The sequence below is a fragment of the Diaphorina citri genome, unplaced genomic scaffold (genome assembly GCF_000475195.1).
Source record: "Diaphorina citri unplaced genomic scaffold, Diaci psyllid genome assembly version 1.1 scaffold473, whole genome shotgun sequence".
NCBI lineage: Eukaryota > Metazoa > Arthropoda > Insecta > Hemiptera > Psyllidae > Diaphorina > Diaphorina citri.
In genome coordinates, this window is record NW_007377908.1 from 73864 (window position 1) to 92507 (window position 18644).

At 38.0% G+C, this 18644-nt stretch overlaps 2 protein-coding genes across 2 annotated transcripts in view; both read right to left on the reverse strand.

Moving 5' to 3' along the window:
• Positions 1–1160: 1160 nt before the first annotated feature.
• LOC108252397 lies at positions 1161–14586 on the reverse strand. Its single transcript, XM_017444080.2, has 12 exons — positions 14320–14586; positions 12877–13008; positions 12280–12448; positions 11999–12038; positions 10677–10780; positions 7665–7819; positions 7061–7184; positions 6480–6752; positions 5006–5247; positions 3530–3667; positions 1949–2316; positions 1161–1536 (listed from the first exon to the last, which is right to left on the reverse strand). Exons 1-12 carry the CDS (start codon positions 14380–14382, stop codon positions 1161–1163), a joined length of 2184 nt encoding a protein of 727 aa, XP_017299569.2. The 5' UTR covers positions 14383–14586.
• A 975-nt stretch (positions 14587–15561) lies between these two features.
• LOC103509197 (dynein heavy chain 12, axonemal-like) overlaps positions 15562–18644 on the reverse strand; it is a 67152-nt gene continuing 64069 nt past the window's right edge. Inside the window, 4 exon segments of the mRNA XM_026823579.1 lie at positions 15562–15751; positions 16339–16475; positions 17203–17392; positions 18199–18376. Of these exon segments, the coding sequence (XP_026679380.1) occupies positions 15630–15751; positions 16339–16475; positions 17203–17392; positions 18199–18376 (627 nt within the window). The 3' untranslated portion in view covers positions 15562–15629.

Genomic DNA, 18644 nt, shown 5'->3' on the forward strand with positions numbered 1-18644 from the left:
TTCACTACTTTCAGATTTTTCACAGTTCGAAGTTTCACTACTTTTAGGTTTCTTAGGTATAGAAGTTTCACTACTTTCAGGCTCGTTACTACACATAGACATGTCACTACTTTCAATTTCAATACTCCTTGAAATTTCCCTACTTTCAGGCCCATTACTATTGCACAGAGACATTCCACTATTTTCAAGATCATCACACTTAATTTCCCTACTTTTAGGTTCTTTACACTTGGAAATTTCACTACTTTCAGGTTCACTACACATGGACATTCCACTACTTTCAAGTTCATCACTTCCGGAAATTTCACTACTTTCACCTTGGAAATTTCACTACTTTCAGGTTCACTACACATGGACATTCCACTACTTTCAAGTTCATCACTTCCGGAAATTTCACTACTTTCATCTTGGAAATTTCACTACTTTCAGGTTCACTACACATGGACATTCCACTACTTTCAAGTTCATCAATTCCGGAAATTTCACTACTTTCAGGATTATTACAACTCGAAAATTCTTTAGTTTCCTCATTACACCCATAAATTTCACTATTTTGATTTAAACATTTTTAAGAGCCAATTAATAATAAAAATTGATAGGTAGGTACTCTTTAATATAAGTCACATCACACATGTAAATAAATGTAAGTAATAGGTATAGTTAATAAGTAGGTAGGTATATTATAATTATGTTATCAGTCTTTTGGCAAATCAGCTACGGAAGGGTAGGTACCTACCTACATAGGATTGTTCTAAATCGTCCTCAAGAAAAAAGGGGAAAAAAAAAACATCCAATGGACCCATAGCCTGGGACCTACCTATTTCACGAAGGACTACTCCACACTCGTAAGTTATTATCAGTTTTTAATAAACACACAGAAAATATTTACGAAAACCATCACCATCGAGTAAAAAGTGCAGCGTCATTTATGTAGTAGGGTCTAGATACTCTAGATAACGAAATTTAGTGAGTAGGTATCAAAAGTAGCTGTATACCCTTCCTTCACACTACATAATTAGTGCTCGCACAAAAATTTGCGCCGCGTCGCATTTTTTTTTTTTTTTTTTTTTTTTTTTTTTTTTTTTTTGAGGGGGATTTTCGTTATTTTTCGATATAAATCTACTAGTGAACTAGTCGATATTGCTAACTAAGGAAGCTCCTCAGCTCTCTACGTCATCACAGATTGCATCATACACTTCTATCATATTCCTCATCACAGTCTTATAATTACTTGGGTTCTGCATTATCCTCCTGTAAATCCTCTCAAACCTCTTCACATCCTCATCTTCTTCCTTATCCACCTTCCTCAGCTTTGGATCTATGATGATCACATTATCAGATAGGTCAAACACGCCATTCCCCGACTGCGATGTATCCTGAGCTATTGTATACACACCCTCATCCCCACCTAATCTATTCTGCAGGAATATCGCCTGCTCCTGACTGCCTACTCCTGTCTTCTGAATCACAGCACCACTGAACACTTCTGGGAATTGTCTAACGATACTCTCCAAGCTTTCCAGTTTGATTGATTGACTAGCAGGGATTTGATGAAGGATTATTACAACTCGAAAATTCTTTAGTTTCCTCATTACACCCATAAATTTCACTATTTTGATTTTCATTACATACGAGTACTTGTCCCTTCTCAAATTGTGGTGATATACTTCGGGTACGTTTTCTATTCGTTCCGAGTTGGATAGTCCCTCTATTTTCATGACATGTATTTGGTTCACTAGTTTGATTAGTACGCTCATTGGAGCTAGACCTGCAACGTTTATCATTTTGATCTTGATTACATACTTGTGTCTTCTCAAATTGTGGTGATATACTTCGGGTACGTTTTCTACTCGTTCCAAGTTGGATAGTCCCTCTATTTTCATGACATGTATTTGGTTCACTAGTTTGATTAGTACGCTCATTGGAGCTAGACCTGCAACGTTTATACCTGACTTCTTGTTCTTCTTGACTACTGACCAAAGTTTGGATTATATTCTTGGACTTCTCACATCTAGACATCACTAGGTCAGACGTTTGACTTTCTTTCTCACACACTCGGGTCCCATTCTCACTATTTCCTTCCAGGAATCTTCGCATACAAGGACACTTCTTCCAACAAAACTCCCGAAATTCTTCCTTCGAGAGAGGAGCGAGCTCTTGAACATTGGCGTTGCCAAGGCTTTCACTGGATAGTCTTTCTATGGTGGTCTTTTTAGTGATGGACGTTTCTTTGATATCCTGCAGGGTTTGGTGCCGACGTAAGAGAAGCGTCATTTCATCAAGACAGACGTCTTGGAGGTGTTGACCTATGTCCATCTGTAAGAGTAAAGGCATTGTTAGACTAGAACTTAACTTTTTTGGTTGGAAAAACAAAGGAATTTGGAGAAAGCCAGCCGTTCCGAGAACGAACACCGGATAAAGTTCGTCACGGGCGGGAATCGAACCCGCGGCCCAGCGCTTACAAGGCAGGTACACTACCTTCGAAGTTCGAAAGGCTGGCTCATTTGATTTTGAATTGCTCGTCAAATACTCCAGGACTTCATTACCAACATCACGAAATCCATTAACATGGGACTTGGGATTTAACTGAGAACTCATTATTTTAATTCCCGGTCTGAAAGTCGCCTCACTTCATCTTGAGCCTTGTGTACAGTATCCATTCAATAATCAACTCCTTGACTTCCCCTCTCCTCTTCAAAATTTGAAAGTCGTGCATTATTTTATGCACAAGGTAACGGCGCAACTGTGCATAATGCGCAGGCTTCAATTTTTCTTTTTTTAGGTAGGTACATATAGCATATAGTACATAAACATTTTTAAGAGCGAATACAAAATAATAATAATAATAAAAATAGATAGGTACTCTTAATATAAAAAAATCACATCACATAATATAGATAATAAGTAAGTAGGTAGGTATATTATATGTACTGTGGGAGTAAAGGGACTTTTCAGTAGGGTTGGGACATTGAGACGAAAACATCGATGTTCGATACATCGATGTTTTTAAACTTCGATATATCGAGTATCCGAGACGAAAACATCGATGTTCGATACATCGATGTTTTCAAACTTCGATATATCGAGTATCCGATGTATCGTAATCAAAAACATCGATGTTTGATATTATCGGGATTTCGATGTTTTTCGGATTTTCGGTATTATATGGTCCTTTCCGCGTAAATTCCGTATGGGAAATTTTAATTTTGAGGGAATTTTTTTGGAAATTGAGAAAAAAAAATCCCACTTCATGAGGAACCACAGACATCGAACATCGAAAAATAAAACATCGATGTTCGATGTTTCTTTCCATCGAAAGAAAAACATCGATGTTGACATCGATGTTTTTGTTCCGATGTATCGATGTTTTCAAAACATCGATGTCGATGTCCCAACCCTACTTTTCAGTCTCATTCTGGCAGGATAACCAAGGTAGGTATATTCAATTCTAAATTGGGAGCATCAACCCCCCCTGAAATACTTGCCGCTGCTAGAGAGGTCTATTTCATGATACCCAGCATTTTCTTACCTTTGAGCAACCATTTTCACGACATCTGAAGATCAGGGAGCTTTGAATGTTAAACAGATCAAACCATTTAGACAGGGGCCAACTGAGTGGCTCCCAGTTCTTCAGCTGATTCTTGATCAGAAATGGTTTAGAACTGGTCTGCAGGAGTGTTTTCAAATCTTTGTCACAGGTATTAGCGGGAGTCATTTTTGTGTTTCCTACTTTGGAAGTGAAATGAGGAACTCGCAAAAAAGGAAGATCTTTGAAAGTAAACGAAAAATATTGAACATTTATACAGTAAACTTCTCTTAGCTCTTGTCGATAAAGAAAAAAGGTAGAGAGCAACTTAACCAACACCAAAATGCAAATTTTTGATTCTTTAAAAATTTGAATTTTCGCGCAAAAAAAGTAGGAGAATCATATCACCAAAATATCTCAATGTGAAACAAATTTTTCTTTCTCTCTCTCTTTTTAGCCCGTCCTTCGTTTATTATTACGATAGTAATAAAAAAAGGTATAAGGGACGGGCTATTGTATTCGCTTTGGTGTCTGTCTGTTCCCATAGAAGGACTTATCCAAACCTGTCGACCTATACATCAAATTAAAGGTCTTTTTACCAGGAACACGAAAGTGGTGGTGCGAATTTTGTCCAGAGAACCAAAAAGCCAAAAAACCAGAAAATATGGTTTTTGGGGGATTTTTTTCACATTTTCTCACACAAAGAAAATGAGCTCTGGTACTGAAATTTGTCGCGACGACCTATAAACTCAAAGCGAGAAAGTTTTAGATAACATTTCAGTCGTTAATTTAAGACCGGTTTTAGCGTCAAAAAATATCTCAATGTGAAACAAATTTTTCTTTCTCTCTCTCTTCTTAGCCCGTCCTTCGTTTATTATTACGATAGTAATAAAAAAAGGTATAAGGGACGGACTATTGTATTCGCTTTGGTGTCTGTTTGTCTGTTCCCATAGAAGGACTTATCCAAACCTGGTCGACCTATACATCAAATTAAAGGTCTTTTTACCAGGAACACGAAAGTGGTGGTGCGAATTTCGTCCAGAGAACCAAAAGCCAAAAAACTGAGCAAGGCCAATAAATGGATGGATGACTTAAACATTATATTGGTAGTTGTCGCCTCTCAATCAGCTTTAGAGTGATCGCTTTGAGGCCAACTGGTTTTGGCTAAACAAAATTTTCCGAGTAGATGCCCTTCGCACTCAACCTACCCCGTCCAGAGAACCAAAAGCCAAAAAACTGAGCAAGGCCAATAAATGGATGGATGACTTAAACATTATATTGGTAGTTTTCGCCTCTTAATCAGCTTTAGAGTGATCGCTTTGAGGCCAACTGGTTTTGGCTAAACAAAATTTTCCGAGTAGATGCCCTTCGCACTCAACCTACCCTATTGATTTAGTTTCTTTAAATGACTAAGACTGGTGGCGGCAGATAGAGAGAGATAGAGAGAAAGAAAGGGAGGAGCGAGAGGAAAGATCTCACCTTCTCGTTCGGTGAAGTTAATGGCGTTCTGAGGATCTTGAAGCCAAGAAAGGGAGGAGCGAGAGGAAAGATCTCACCTTCTCGTTCGGTGAAGTTAATGGCGTTCTGAGGATCTTGAAGCCACTTCCACACGGAGTGCAGAACGCTGCTCTGAGATACGAGAACTGTAGACTGCGTCCACACTGCTGATACAGTGGGGACCAGGGCATTTTCAGTGAGAATCACTTGGGGGTAACCTCGACCTGTGAGCAAGAGGTAAATTTGTTGTGTAAGAGCCTGTTCACTAGGGTGGAGTAAAAAAATAAAATAAGAATTGGAAATTCGAAGCGCCCTAGTGATCAAAAGATGCGTATTGATGAGAAGAATATCCTGTGAAAGTTTCATAATTTTTTTTCAACATCTTCAGTTTCCACAGTTGGCTTCAAGTTTCAAGTGTTTTTGAGTATATAATTTGAAGCGGCAACATAGGTTTTTCCTGTACTTTCGGTCACAACGTGAAACGAGCAGGTTCAACCCATTGGTATTGGTAAAGGTAGGGCCATCGGCTTTAATAAACGCCCTTGGTCACTGCGACCTGGTTAGATCTTTTGTGACAAGGTTCAACCCAATTGTGGAGACTGAATTGATGAATCTTTCACAGGATGTTCTTCTAATCATTTCGAAAGTTTTGATCACTAAGGCTTTTCGAATTTTCATTTTTTTTCCACTCCACCCTACTGGTCACACTTGTCGTGAGTTTCGTTCGATTTTTTTTCCTCCAATGTCATGTAGGCAATGTAATTGTGAGAGTGTTCCCACTACATAACACACGACACGATTTTTCCCGAACGACAAGTGTGAACGGGCTTTAAGATATATTTTAGAGTTCCCGTTAGCTTGGGCTTTATGTATCAAATGCACCCTACTGAAGAGTAGGTTCATGCCATTTGATAAAAGACATACCGGAACGCTTATGTTTCAAATTCCAGTCAGTACAATCAGTCTCGTGAGGACAACTGAGTTGGTTGAAATCCCAGAGAAATGGCGAAACATAAAAGCCTGATAAGACCTTAGCTGTTAAGGGCTGCTGCTTACGTGCAAAAAAAGCTCTGCTCACCAGAATAATTTAAGATTAACACGTTCCGAAACATTAAGGAAAATTACTGCCTCTCACAGTCTCACATGTTAAAGAAAAAGTGAATTTTAATTGTGTTTAGCATTAAATGCTTGTCACACATGTCGTTCCCCGCTTAATACACTACGCTAGATTTTGACTTAACTCGGACTGTTTCAATCGTTAATGCACTGCCTCTCACAGTCTCACATGTTAAAAAAAAGGGAATTTTGATTGTGTTCAGCATTAAATGCTTGTCACACATGTCGTTCCCCGCTTAATACACTACGCTAGATTTTGACTTAACTCGGACTGTTTCAATCGTTAATGGCGTTCTGTTAATGGAACCACCAACCTCCAGGTCCAAAGTCCACTACTCACCGTAGAACACATCCTCAGGCAAATGAGATCGGAACTCATGGAGTGTCTCTGCCAGAACATTAGACTTCTGACCTGGCACTTCACCACTCTGTTGTATTATAAGCAAGCCTAATGGAAGAGTACCCAGAGCACAGTGAGTGCTTAGAGTGACCAGTCTAATACCGAGTCGGTTTATATTGGGTGAGATAGAAATAGAAACGAGGTCACCACTGCGTGAAATGTGCTGATGGACCTTCCTCATGAGAGGAGTTATGATGGTGATCACCTTGTTCACTGAAACACAACAAGAAAATAAAATACTTGCTAATAATCTAATAATATATAAATACCGTTTGTTTGTGTTATCATTTTCCTCACGAAGCTGAGTGGGCCTAGCAACAGCCAGTCACGGAATCAATACAATTTTTTAGACCCCGCCGGGAATTGAACCCGGGTTTCCCGCGTGCAAGGCGAGCGCAGTAAGTACTTGAATATTCCGCATCAATTAATCTTTATTCTGCTATCGCCATTCGGCGAAAGCTAAAGCCGCTACAACATTAAAGTTCAGTGAAAGAGAAATAATCAGATCTGTTTGATGTTACCTTCACTTTGAATGAAGAAGTATCGGATCTGAGCCTCTGGGTTGCAGAACAAGTAATCTTCTATAATATCTTTCAGCTGTAAGCATTGTAAGTCTTTCTTGATATTATTCAGATAGTGTTGAATCTGAAACAAAAATTGAGCCAGGTCAAAATGAGAAACCTATTTCCTTTAGAAATTGAGGGAGTATTTATTCACTAAAAATGATTTTGGGTGAGTAAAAACACTTAGCTCTATGTTTTACCATCTGTAATTTTATTAAATTACAGATGGTAAAACATAAAGCCAAGTGTTTTCACTCACCCAAAATCATTTTTAGTGTTTGAACTGTTTTACCAAGTGTTTTACCAACAAATAAGTTAATACAAACTTATTCCTTTGATGGAGTATTTATTATTATTATTTTTAAAGAGGTTTGATAGAGGGAACTGTAACTGTAACATGGAGCTTTACCCCTCATCCCTAGGAGAAAGCCAATCGTTCCAAGGATTTTCAAGACTAGGTACTAAAAAAAAAATCTTACTTGTGAAACACTTGGCTTGTATTTTCCATCAGAGAGAAGACTAAAATACTGGTCTTCATTTATGAGCAGAAGATCTAGCAGGCTTGTGAAACACTTGGCTTGTATTTTCCATCAGAGAGAAGACTAAAATACTGGTCTTCATTTATGAGCAGAAGATCTAGCAGGTGAATCTTGATAGCTGCTGAAGCCCCGTGTCCATATTGAAACATGTTGATTATTTTGTCCTTGATGCTCGGATCTAAGAAATACGAAAAAACAATAGAAATCTCCCTGGTATAAAAAGGACGTCTACGGACTTGGATGGTAGTACAATGATCACAAATGGTTTTGCTGTAGAATAAGTAACTTCGCAAGGTAAAAAAAAGACGTATTGTAATTAGACTGTCGTCGGCTTAAGGCCCGTTCCGATTTGTAGTGAGTTTCATCTTTTTTTTTTTTTTTTTTTTTTTTTTTTTTTTTTTCTGAGGGAAGAGCTTGAAGAATGCTTGTGGTATTCTGGTATTCACCCACTAAGATGAGATTTTGTTCCAAGAGATTATGATGTTTTAATTTAGCCTTAATGCTATCTGAGTGCAATTGTTTGCTGTCAAACTCAGGACCTTCTGGATTACAAGAAAGTGTGTCACCACTGTGCTAACCATGTCCCTTAAAGCTGACTTACAAACTGATTCTCTGCTAACTCATCTGCCTTGCTCCACTCAGCAAGATGTTTGTAGTCAAAGTACATCCACTTGTTGGTTGATCTGTGTTCAGCATGCTCAATAAACTGCTTGGGTGTGAGGTTTTCATATTGGCACTTAGATTCCCATTGAGGTTCCTGAGGATAAAAATGAAAATGTATTACTATTGGGGGAACAGGGGATATTCAAGAACACAGTCCTACAGTAACTTTTTTTTGATGTGATAAAGCAGAAATAACTTTGGCACTATCAGATTCTTCAAGAAAGTTAGTTTTTGAGCAATGTTTTCTGGGAAAAAATATACCCACTATTCAAGAACACAGTCCTACAATAATTTTTAGACGTGATAAAGCAGAAATAACTTTGGCACTATCAGATTCTTCAAGAAAGTTAGTTTTTGAGCAATGTTTTCTGGGAAAAAATATACCCACCTACTAGAGTTCTGGTGTTTATCACACCTATGCAGCACAGGGGTCCCTAATGAGTATATTTTTTTTTCTTTCTTTATAATTTAAACAAGGTTTTTTTTCTTACTTAATATGTATAAATTTTACCTATGAAATATATGAGATTTTGTTTAGACTGTGGGAGATGGGGGATATTCAAGAACACAGTCCTACAATAATTTTTAGATATGATAAAGCAGATGTAATATTACACACTGTGTGCGTTAGGCTGGAACTTGGCCTGGCACATTACCGTGCACCTAGATAACTTGGGCACTATCAGATTCTTCAAGAAAGTTAGTTTTTGAGCAATGTTTTCTGGGAAAAAATACACCCACCTACTAGAGTTCTGGTGTTTATCACACCTATGCAGCACAGGGGTCCCTAATGAGTATATATATATTTTTTTCTTTTTTTATAATTTAAACAAGGTTTTTTTTCTTACTTAATATGTATAAATTTTACCTATGAAATATATGAGATTTTGTTTAGACTGTGGGAGCCCGCCGGGAATCGAACCCGGGTTTCCCGCGTGCAAGGCGAGCGCAGTAAGTACTTGAATATTCCGCATCAATTAAAGTTCAGTGACAAGAAAATAAAATACTTGCTAATAATCTAATAATATATAAATACCGTTTGTTTGTGTTATCATTTTCCTCACGAAGCTGAGTGGGCCTAGCAACAGCCAGTAACGGAATCAATACAATTTTTTAGACCCCGCCGGGAATCGAACCCGGGTTTCCCGCGTGCAAGGCGAGCGCAGTAAGTACTTGAATATTCCGCATCAATTAATCTTTATTCTGCTATCGCCATTCGGCGAAAGCTAAAGCCGCTACAACATTAAAGTTCAGTGAAAGAGAAATAATCAGATCTGTTTGATGTTACCTTCACTTTGAATGAAGAAGTATCGGATCTGAGCCTCTGGGTTGCAGAACAAGTAATCTTCTATAATATCTTTCAGCTGTAAGCATTGTAAGTCTTTCTTGATATTATTCAGATAGTGTTGAATCTGAAACAAAAATTGACACGGAATCAATACAATTTTTTAGACCCCGCCGGGAATTGAACCCGGGTTTCCCGCGTGCAAGGCGAGCGCAGTAAGTACTTGAATATTCCGCATCAATTAAAGTTCAGTGAAAGAGAAATAATCAGATCTGTTTGATCTTACCTTCACTTTGAATGAAGAAGTATCGGATCTGAGCCTCTGGGTTGCAGAACATGTAATCTTCTATAATATCTTTCAGCTGTAAGCATTGTAAGTCTTTCTTGATATTATTCAGATAGTGTTGAATCTGAAACAAAAATTGAGCCAGGCCAAAATGAGAAAGCTACGACAACTTTCCCATTTCCTTTAGAAATTGAGGGAGTATTTATTCACAAAAAATGATTTTGGGTGAGTAAAAACACTTGGCTTTATGTTTTACGTATATTTTTATTAAATTACAGATGGTAAAACATAAAGCCAAGTGTTTTCACTCACCCAAAATCATTTTTAGTGTTTGAACTGTTTTACCAAGTGTTTTACCAACAAATAAGTTAATACAAACTTATTCCTTTGATGGAGTATTTATTATTATTATTTTTAAAGAGGTTTGATAGAGGGAACTGTAACTGTAACATGGAGCTTTACCCCTCATCCCTAGGAGAAAGCCAATCGTTCCAAGGATTTTCAAGACTAGGTACTAAAAAACAAATAATAATAATATTGAAGTTTATTTTATACCACATTAACAATAAAATGTTCTTTTGGAATAAATCCCTTTAATTTTCTTTCTTTTTTTTTCCAAACGACAAGTAGAACGGGCCTTTAGAATAAGATGTCCCATTATACTTTTGACTACATGAAAATCATACACACATTATCACTATCATTTGTGAAGATATCCTTCCTGAAGCCTACCTTTTTCTCAGATGTAGATACTCCTTAAAAACTTTCCCTCTGGCAATTTTCAAAGTTTTTTTTACCTACCTAAAGTTCGATATCGAAGGACATCCTTTGTGTTCAAGCCATGATTGTGATCCAGATTGAGCTTGATTGTAGAAGAGTACACTTGCTTCTTCTTGATACCATGCCTGAAATTTGAAATAGAATAAATTTATTAATTCAAGAGTAGTTAGTACTGGCGGTAATAATGATAATAATAATAGGCTCTTCAGAGGATGGTAACCGTAACCACTAGGCGAGGCTAGCGCCGAACCTAACCCTTAGAGTTCTACCACCAACCCTTATTAAGTGGTCAAATAAATCAGTATAGGTAAATTCTCAAATCAGAATAAAAATTCATGTCTTGGCTGGAATCAAACCAGCACGCTGATTACCAGGCGAGTACCTTGCCCACTACGCCACCGAGGCATATGAGGTTTTTTTAAAGAGTTTTGGCAGAGGGAACTATACCAGCGAAGAATTATCATGCCGAAATCGAAGAGAGAAGGGGGTCACAATAGGAGAAATCCAGTCTTTCCGAAAACGAACCTTATCTGTTAGGATGAAGTTCGCCCCTGGTGGGAATCAAAGCTCCGACCTAGCCAGCTTGCTTCTTCTTGATACCATGTCTGAAATTTGAAATAGAATAAATTTATTAATTCAAGAGTAGTTAGTACTGGCGGTAGTAGTAGTAATAATAATAATACTAATAGGCTCTTCAGAGGATGGTAACCGTAACCACTAGGCGAGACTAGCGCCGAACCTAACCCTTAGAGTTCTACCACCAACCCTTATTACTTAAGTGGTCGAATAAATCAGTATAAATTCTCAAATCAGAATAAAATTTCATGTCTTGGCTGGAATCAAACCAGCACGCTGATTACCAGGCGAGTACCTTGCCCACTACGCCACCGAGGCATATGGGCTTTTTTTTAAAGAGTTTTGGCAGAGGGAACTATACCAGCGAAGAATTATCATGCCGGAATCGAAGAGAGAAGGGGGTCACAATAGGAGAAATCCAGTCTTTCCGAAAACGAACCTTATCTGTCAGGATGAAGTTCGCCCCTGGTGGTAATCAAAGCTCCGACCTAGCCATATGGGACTAGTAGGTACCTTGCCCACTACGCCACCGAGGCATATGAGGTTTTTTTTCTTAAGAGTTTTGGCAGAGGGAACTATACCAGCGAGAATTATTATGCCGAAATCGAAGAGAGAAGGGGGACAGGATAGGAGAAATCCAGTCTTTCCGAAAACGAACCTTATCTGTTAGGATGAAGTTCGCCCCTGGTGGGAATCAAAGCTCCGACCTAGCGATATGGGACTTGTTCTTCCTCTTATGATTTCTACAGTTAACACATCAAACCTACGTGTACACAGCAATACAGATGAAGCCAGGGCACTGGCAATTTTTCGATGACTTGATCCGTATGGGACTTGTTCTTCCTCTTATGATTTCTACAGTTAATACATCAAACCTACGTGTACACAGCAATACAGATGAAGCCAGGGCACTGGCAATTTTTCGATGACTTGATCCTGTTTATGTCTTTGACTATATGGGACTTGTTGAAGCTCTTGTGATTTCTACAGTTAACACATCAAACCTACGTGTACACAGCAATACAGATGAAGCCAGGGCACTGGCAATTTTTCGATGACTTGATCCTGTTTATGTCTTTGACTTTTCTTCTCCGCTGTTGTACATTGTATTGACATCGCCAAGCTCTCTTGTACAGGACATTGATGGGATTCTTTGTGTAAGTACGAAGCACTCGCCATTCCGAACATGAATTTGTTGAGTAATCGTTGATGAATTCCTGATAAAACACATGAATCATTATGACTGGTGGGTAACAAGCTGGGAATAAAATTGACTGACAGTGTTGTAAAAGATAGATTTACTATTGATGGGAAACACTTGCAAAGTTCAAGTTCCCAAGTGATGCCCTCTTCCATTGCACATACTTAAAACCATATCTAAGTTTTCCCTAAATGTTTACAAGTGAGAAGGAACAAGTAAAATAAATATCTCCATCTGAATCTCCTAAGATATAAATCAGTGGTATTCAGACTTCAGATCGTTTGTAAAAAACATGACAGTTTTTTTTCCTTACCTCTGCCTCCTCTGCAGTCTTTATTGTAGATAGGATTTCATAGTTGGACCGAACGGCATGTCTCAGTTTGTATAAAACTTCAGACTTCAGATCTGAGTTTGTAAAAAACATGACAGTTTTTTTTTCCTTACCTCTGCCTCCTCTGCAGTCTTTATTGTAGATAGGATTTCATAGTTGGACCGAACCATGTATTGAAATTGAGAAGGGAACACAGGTAATCCAATGTTGGTATCGTAAATTGAACTCATTTTGGTATCTTGGTCCTGAAACATTTTTGATTAACTCAACCATTTTGCATTTGGTTTAGATGTTTGTCTGTCTGTATGTTCCACAATAACTCCCGATTGCCTGATTTGATTTTGATGAAATTTGGTACACACCTTCATTAAATCAAGGCACGTTGCTGATTGAAATTTGGGGCCCCAAAGTTGAACGGGGCCCCCGTTACGATTTTTCAATATAATATTCCACAGAAGTGACTTCTGCACAAGTACCAAAATATTTTGTTATCAGTTATAGGTACAAAGGTTGATGGTCTTTAGCCACAGTCAATTATCTTGTACTGCAGTCAACCATCATGAGATGATTCTTCTGAAGCAGATAGCATATATGGATCATTGGGGTAAGATATGTAGGCCGTTCTTTCTGTTTAACTGCTACATAGCCTGTCTACTCCCAGTTTAACATACCAGAGCCAGAAAAATAACTAGAATAAAATTGACTGACAGTGTTGTAAAAGATAGATTTACTATTGATGGGAAACACTGGCAAAGTTCAAGTTCCCAAGTGATGCCCTCTTCCATTGCACATACTTAAAACCATATCTAACTTTTCCCTAAATGTTTACAAGTGAGAAGGAGCAAGTAAAATAAATATCTCCATCTGAATCTCCTAAGATATAAATCAGTGGTATAGAAAGAGCATGTCTCAGTTTGTATAAAACTTCAGACTTCAGGTCTGAGTTTGTAAAAAACATGACAGTTTTTTTTTCCTTACCTCTGCCTCCTCTGCAGTCTTTATTGTAGATAGGATTTCATAGTTGGACCGAACCATGTATTGAAATTGAGAAGGGAACACAGGTAATCCAATGTTGGTATCGTAAATTGAACTTATTTTGGTATCTTGGTCCTGAAACATTTTTGATTAACTCAACCGTTTTGCATTTGGTTTAGATGTTTGTCTGTCTGTATATGTTCCACAATAACTCCCGATTGCCTGATTTGATTTTGATGAAATTTGGTACACACCTTCATTAAATCAAGGCACATTTCTGATTGAAATTTGGGGCCCCAAAGTTGAACGGGGCCCCTGTTACGATTTTTCAATATAATATTCCACAGACGTGACTTCTGCACAAGTACCAAAATATTTTGTTATCAGTTATAGGTACAAAGGTTGATGGTCTCTAGCCACAGTCAATTATCTTGTACTGCAGTCAACCATCATGAGATGATTCTTCTGAAGCAGATAGCATGGATCATTAGGGTAAGATATGTAGGCCGTTCTTTCTGTTTAACTGCTACATAGCCTGTCTACTCCCAGTTTAACATACCAGAGCCAGAAAAATAACTTACCTCAACTTCTATTTTAACTGTTTCATTGGTTTCTTCCTCTGGTTTTAACTTGTTCTTGTCCATTTTCTTCACTTTTTTAAAATTCCTAGCTTTAAAACTACCTTCAGAACACTCTTGAAGCAATTATCAGTTACCTATCACTTTTGACTTTTTTGAGGTAAAAAGATTAAATCTCTAGCTAATCTCTAATCTCTACCCTAAAGCATTTTTATATATTTTAATATTATTTTTTATTCAACTTTCAACAAAGGTACAACTTGTCAAAGTCACTGTCGCCATTTTGAATTCATTCACGAAATCTACACGCAACGAACACTTTTGAGGTAAAAAAGATTAAATCTCTAGCTAATCTCTACCCTAAAGCATTTTTATATTTTAATATTATTTTTTAATTTTTATTCAACTTTCAACAAAGGTACAACTTGTCAAAGTCACTGTCGCCATTTTGAATTCATTCACGAAATCTACACGCAACGAACACTACCTTCCCCTACTTTAACAAAAGGAGGGGAAACGTCAAGGAGGTTCAAACTCGACGGATAAACAGTGCGCGAAAGAAAAAGTGAAGCCCAAATCTTCAGGGGCTCCTAAAATACGGCAGGTAGGTATCGATGTACATAAAATTATTATTATTATTCTTTATCTTTTTTTGGCTCTAACAAGCTTGGTCCGTTCCTCCGGGAATTTTTTGTGAATATGGTCGCGCTTCGCGCTCCCGTGAGAAAATGTGAAAAAAATTCCTCAAAAACCATTTTTTCTGTTTTTTGGCTTTTTGGTTCTCTAAACAAAATTTGCACCACCACGTTCGTGTTCCTGGTAAAAAGACCTTTAATTTGATATATAGGTCGACCAGGTTTGGATAAGTCCTTCTATGGGGACAGACAGACACACAAACAGACAGACAGATACCGAAGCGAATACAATAGTCCGTCACTTATACCTTTTTATTACTATCGTAATAATAAAGGAAGGACGGACTAAAAATGAATCGACGAGAAGGTTTTTGCAAAAATATTTTTATTACTATCGTAATAATAAAGGAAGGACGGACTAAAAATGAATCGACGAGAAGGTTTTTGCAAAAATAAGAAGTAAAAATTACCTACCTAGAGATAGGTAAGTGTACCATTTATTCGCCCACCTAAAAAACGTACCATTTATTGGCCCACCTGCCCACATTTATTTTTCTAAAATTAATAATAATATAATTTAATAAAATATATATAAAAAAAATATTTCCAGATCAAGTAAGTAGGTAGGTTTACATAGACAAACAAATTTCTCGTATGAGAAAGGGCCCCGGGGCCCCCTCATTTGCTCAGTTGACACAGGAGGGCCACACCCCTTCTCACCCAATGACTAGAGGGCAGGCCTGTATTCAGGAGCAGAGGAATGACATAGTTCGTAGAGTGACCAGTAGTGGATAGGGTACCTGGGAAGAAAAATGAGTGAAATTTGAGAAAATGCGGAGTAGGCCCACGGTAAACCGCTTGCTTGCCATGTAGAAGGTGCCTGGATCGATTCCCAGAGTCAACAAAAAATTGAACTCGTAATTCGATTCTAGGTATTTTAAATATTATTTTTATCTAGATAATACATTATCAACGGGTTACCTACTTTATAGTGTTTTCGTAATGACCCAGCACCTAAACTCAGGGCTTTATTTTCTCTCCTTTTACTGTAGGACGTACTCCGAAAATTTGTGTCTCTCATCAGCCAAACGACACAGACCACACGTGTCTAGTGTAGCAGCTAATTCATTGCTAAGAAATAAAAACGGCCATGAAACACTCATCTTGGCGGAAAAACTAGTTTTTAAACCAACCTCTCCGTTCCGACGTCTTATACAGCGGACACACATACCGACTCCCAATCTGAAGTTCGACCTTCTTCGTGGGTACAAACCAAATAATGGGGAGTGCATCATTGAGAACTTTTGGGAATTGCTCGGCCAATTGGTTACTGCGTGGAAGAGATAAAGTGGATAAATGAAGAGTAGGTAAGTAGTAACAAACCAACCTCTCCGTTCCGACGTCTTATACAGCGGGCACACATACCGACTCCCAATCTGAAGTTCGACCTTCTTCGTGGGTACAAACCAAATAATGGGGAGTGCGTCATTGAGAACTTTTGGGAATTGCTCGGCCAATTGGTTACTGCGTGGAAGAGATAAAGTGGATAAATGAAGAGTAGGTAAGTAGTACTTACCTACCTACCTACCTACCTAGAAACCTAGATACCCACTACAGTACAGTAAAATAACACAAAATGGATTTGTACCTACCTTAACAAGAGAAAAAATCTGTACCAACTCAACTTAAAAAATTTTGGAATCCCTTTCTTTTAGAACCTAACATAAAGGATCAAAAAAGTCTAGCAATTCGTGGAGAGGAAAGGGGAAGGGTGTTTACCACCTACCTACCTAGAAACCTAGATACCCACCACAGTACAGTAAAATAAGACAAAATGGCTTTGTACCTAACAAGAGAAAAAATCTGTACCAACTCAACTTGAAAATTTTGGAATCCCTTTCTTTTAGAACCTAACATAAAGGATCAAAAAAGTCTAGCAATTCGTGGAGAGGAAAGGGGAAGGGTGTTTTTTTTTTTTTTTTTTTTTTTTTTTTTTTTTTTTTTTTTTTTAATCAAAAAGAACTTTTTATCATACTTTGATGAATTACCTACACGAGAACCGTTTACCTAACGTAAAATGGTACTCTCGATTCTCTCGAATAAAAGCCCCTCCTATTTAATCTGCTACTGAGGGCGCTTTCTCCCGCATTTAAGTACATGTTTGGCATAAAAGAAGAAGAAGAAGAAGAAGAAGAAGAAGAAGAAGAAGAAGAAAAAAAAAAGAAATGAAGTTGGTAAGTTTTCAATTTACCTGGTTCTATCCCATCGTGCCCCGTCCAGGAAGAGTCCATAGCAATACACCCCATCCTCAGGGGGTGACTCGGACTTATTAATTTGAAGCACGACAAAGTCAAACGTCAAATGATCAATGGGGATGGTCATCTTACGCGCGTAATTCTGCATGGCACCCGGTCAAACAAATGAAAAGGTGTAGTTTTGGACTATGTCTCAATAATAGATTTATGACCAAAGCTAACGTGACAGTAAATTTGTAATAAATAGGTATAATATATATGTAATATGTGTCTATGTAGCTATATGGTAGGTAGGTATATGTACCTAGGTACATATACAGGGGGTCCCGCGAACGACTGTACAACGCTTGAGGGTTAATGCAGGACCTAAAGGGCTACCAGCCTCTGGTTGTGTTGGAAGGAAGGCGTTTCCAAATGTGTGAGACCTATCTAATGGAAAATTTCGTTTTCTTTTCAATGGTATAATCATTTTTTTATTATATTTATCGGTTCAAAAGATAAAGGCGTTTTAAGAGGACAAGGTACGAAAAACTTCGAAAACACAGACAATCCTGAATAACTCCACCCCTGTTGAAAATCGGATCTGTCTAAATAGGTTTTTCTGGTATCCCTTTAGGTCCTGCATCAACCCTCAAGCTATGGAAAATTTCGTTTTCTTTTCAATGGTGTAATCATTTTTTTATTATATTTATCGGTTCAAAAGATAAAGGCGTTTTAAGAGGACAAGGTATGAAAAACTTCGAAAAACAGACAGTCCTGAATAACTCCACCCCTGTTGAAAATCGGATCTGTCTAAATAGGTTTTTCTGGTATCCCTTTAGGTCCTGCATCAACCCTCAAGCGTTGTACAGTCGTTCGCGGGACACCCTGTATGTTTTTTTTTTTTGCAACATCAGCATCAAAATCCTGATTCTAGATCTAGGAACTTCACCACCGCCGTGGTATCAGTCCAGAGAGAGGTTGTATCCATTGAGTTGCCCTTGTCTGTCTGCTTATTTGTTTGAACAAGTTTCTTACCTTGGAGAAAATCTTCTCCTTGCCCGGGCAGCCTTCGTAGAATGTAGGGTCCTTGACAGGGTCAGATTGATAGCTGCGGAGGAGATTCGCCTGAAGACCGGTAGGCGGTTCGTTGGTCATCTTAACGCTATTCTGAAGGATTGAGGCGGGGAACTGAACAATGAAAAAGGCAAAAAAGCAGGGTTGGTTCAAGTGTGATTCGTCATTAGCTTCCTAATTAAAAAGTCGAAGATATTCGATCGCCATCATCAAGGGAAATACGGTTTCCATCACTTGTATTTTGATTACACATGGGAGTATTTAGGTAGCAGGTAGGTGTTTAACAAAATAATATTTCTTTCCAATTTATAACAAATATACCTACCTAACATAGTTACTGATCAAAATTTATTTGTTGTAGCAATGTGAGTATGTAGGTAAG

What these genes read in the sequence shown, in the direction of transcription:
- LOC108252397 (XM_017444080.2), bottom strand. Translation starts at nt 14,382, where the DNA reads ATGGACAAGAACAAGTTAAAACCAGAGGAAGAAACCAATGAAACAGTT. An exon ending in AGACTGCAGAGGAGGCAGAG is followed by an intron (nt 12,449 to 12,876) that starts GTAAGGAAAAAA and finishes GTGTTTTATCAG; the next exon opens with GAATTCATCAACGATTACTC. An exon ending in ACAAGCCAAGTGTTTCACAA is followed by an intron (nt 7,185 to 7,664) that starts GCCTGCTAGATC and finishes TTTTTGTTTCAG; the next exon opens with ATTCAACACTATCTGAATAA.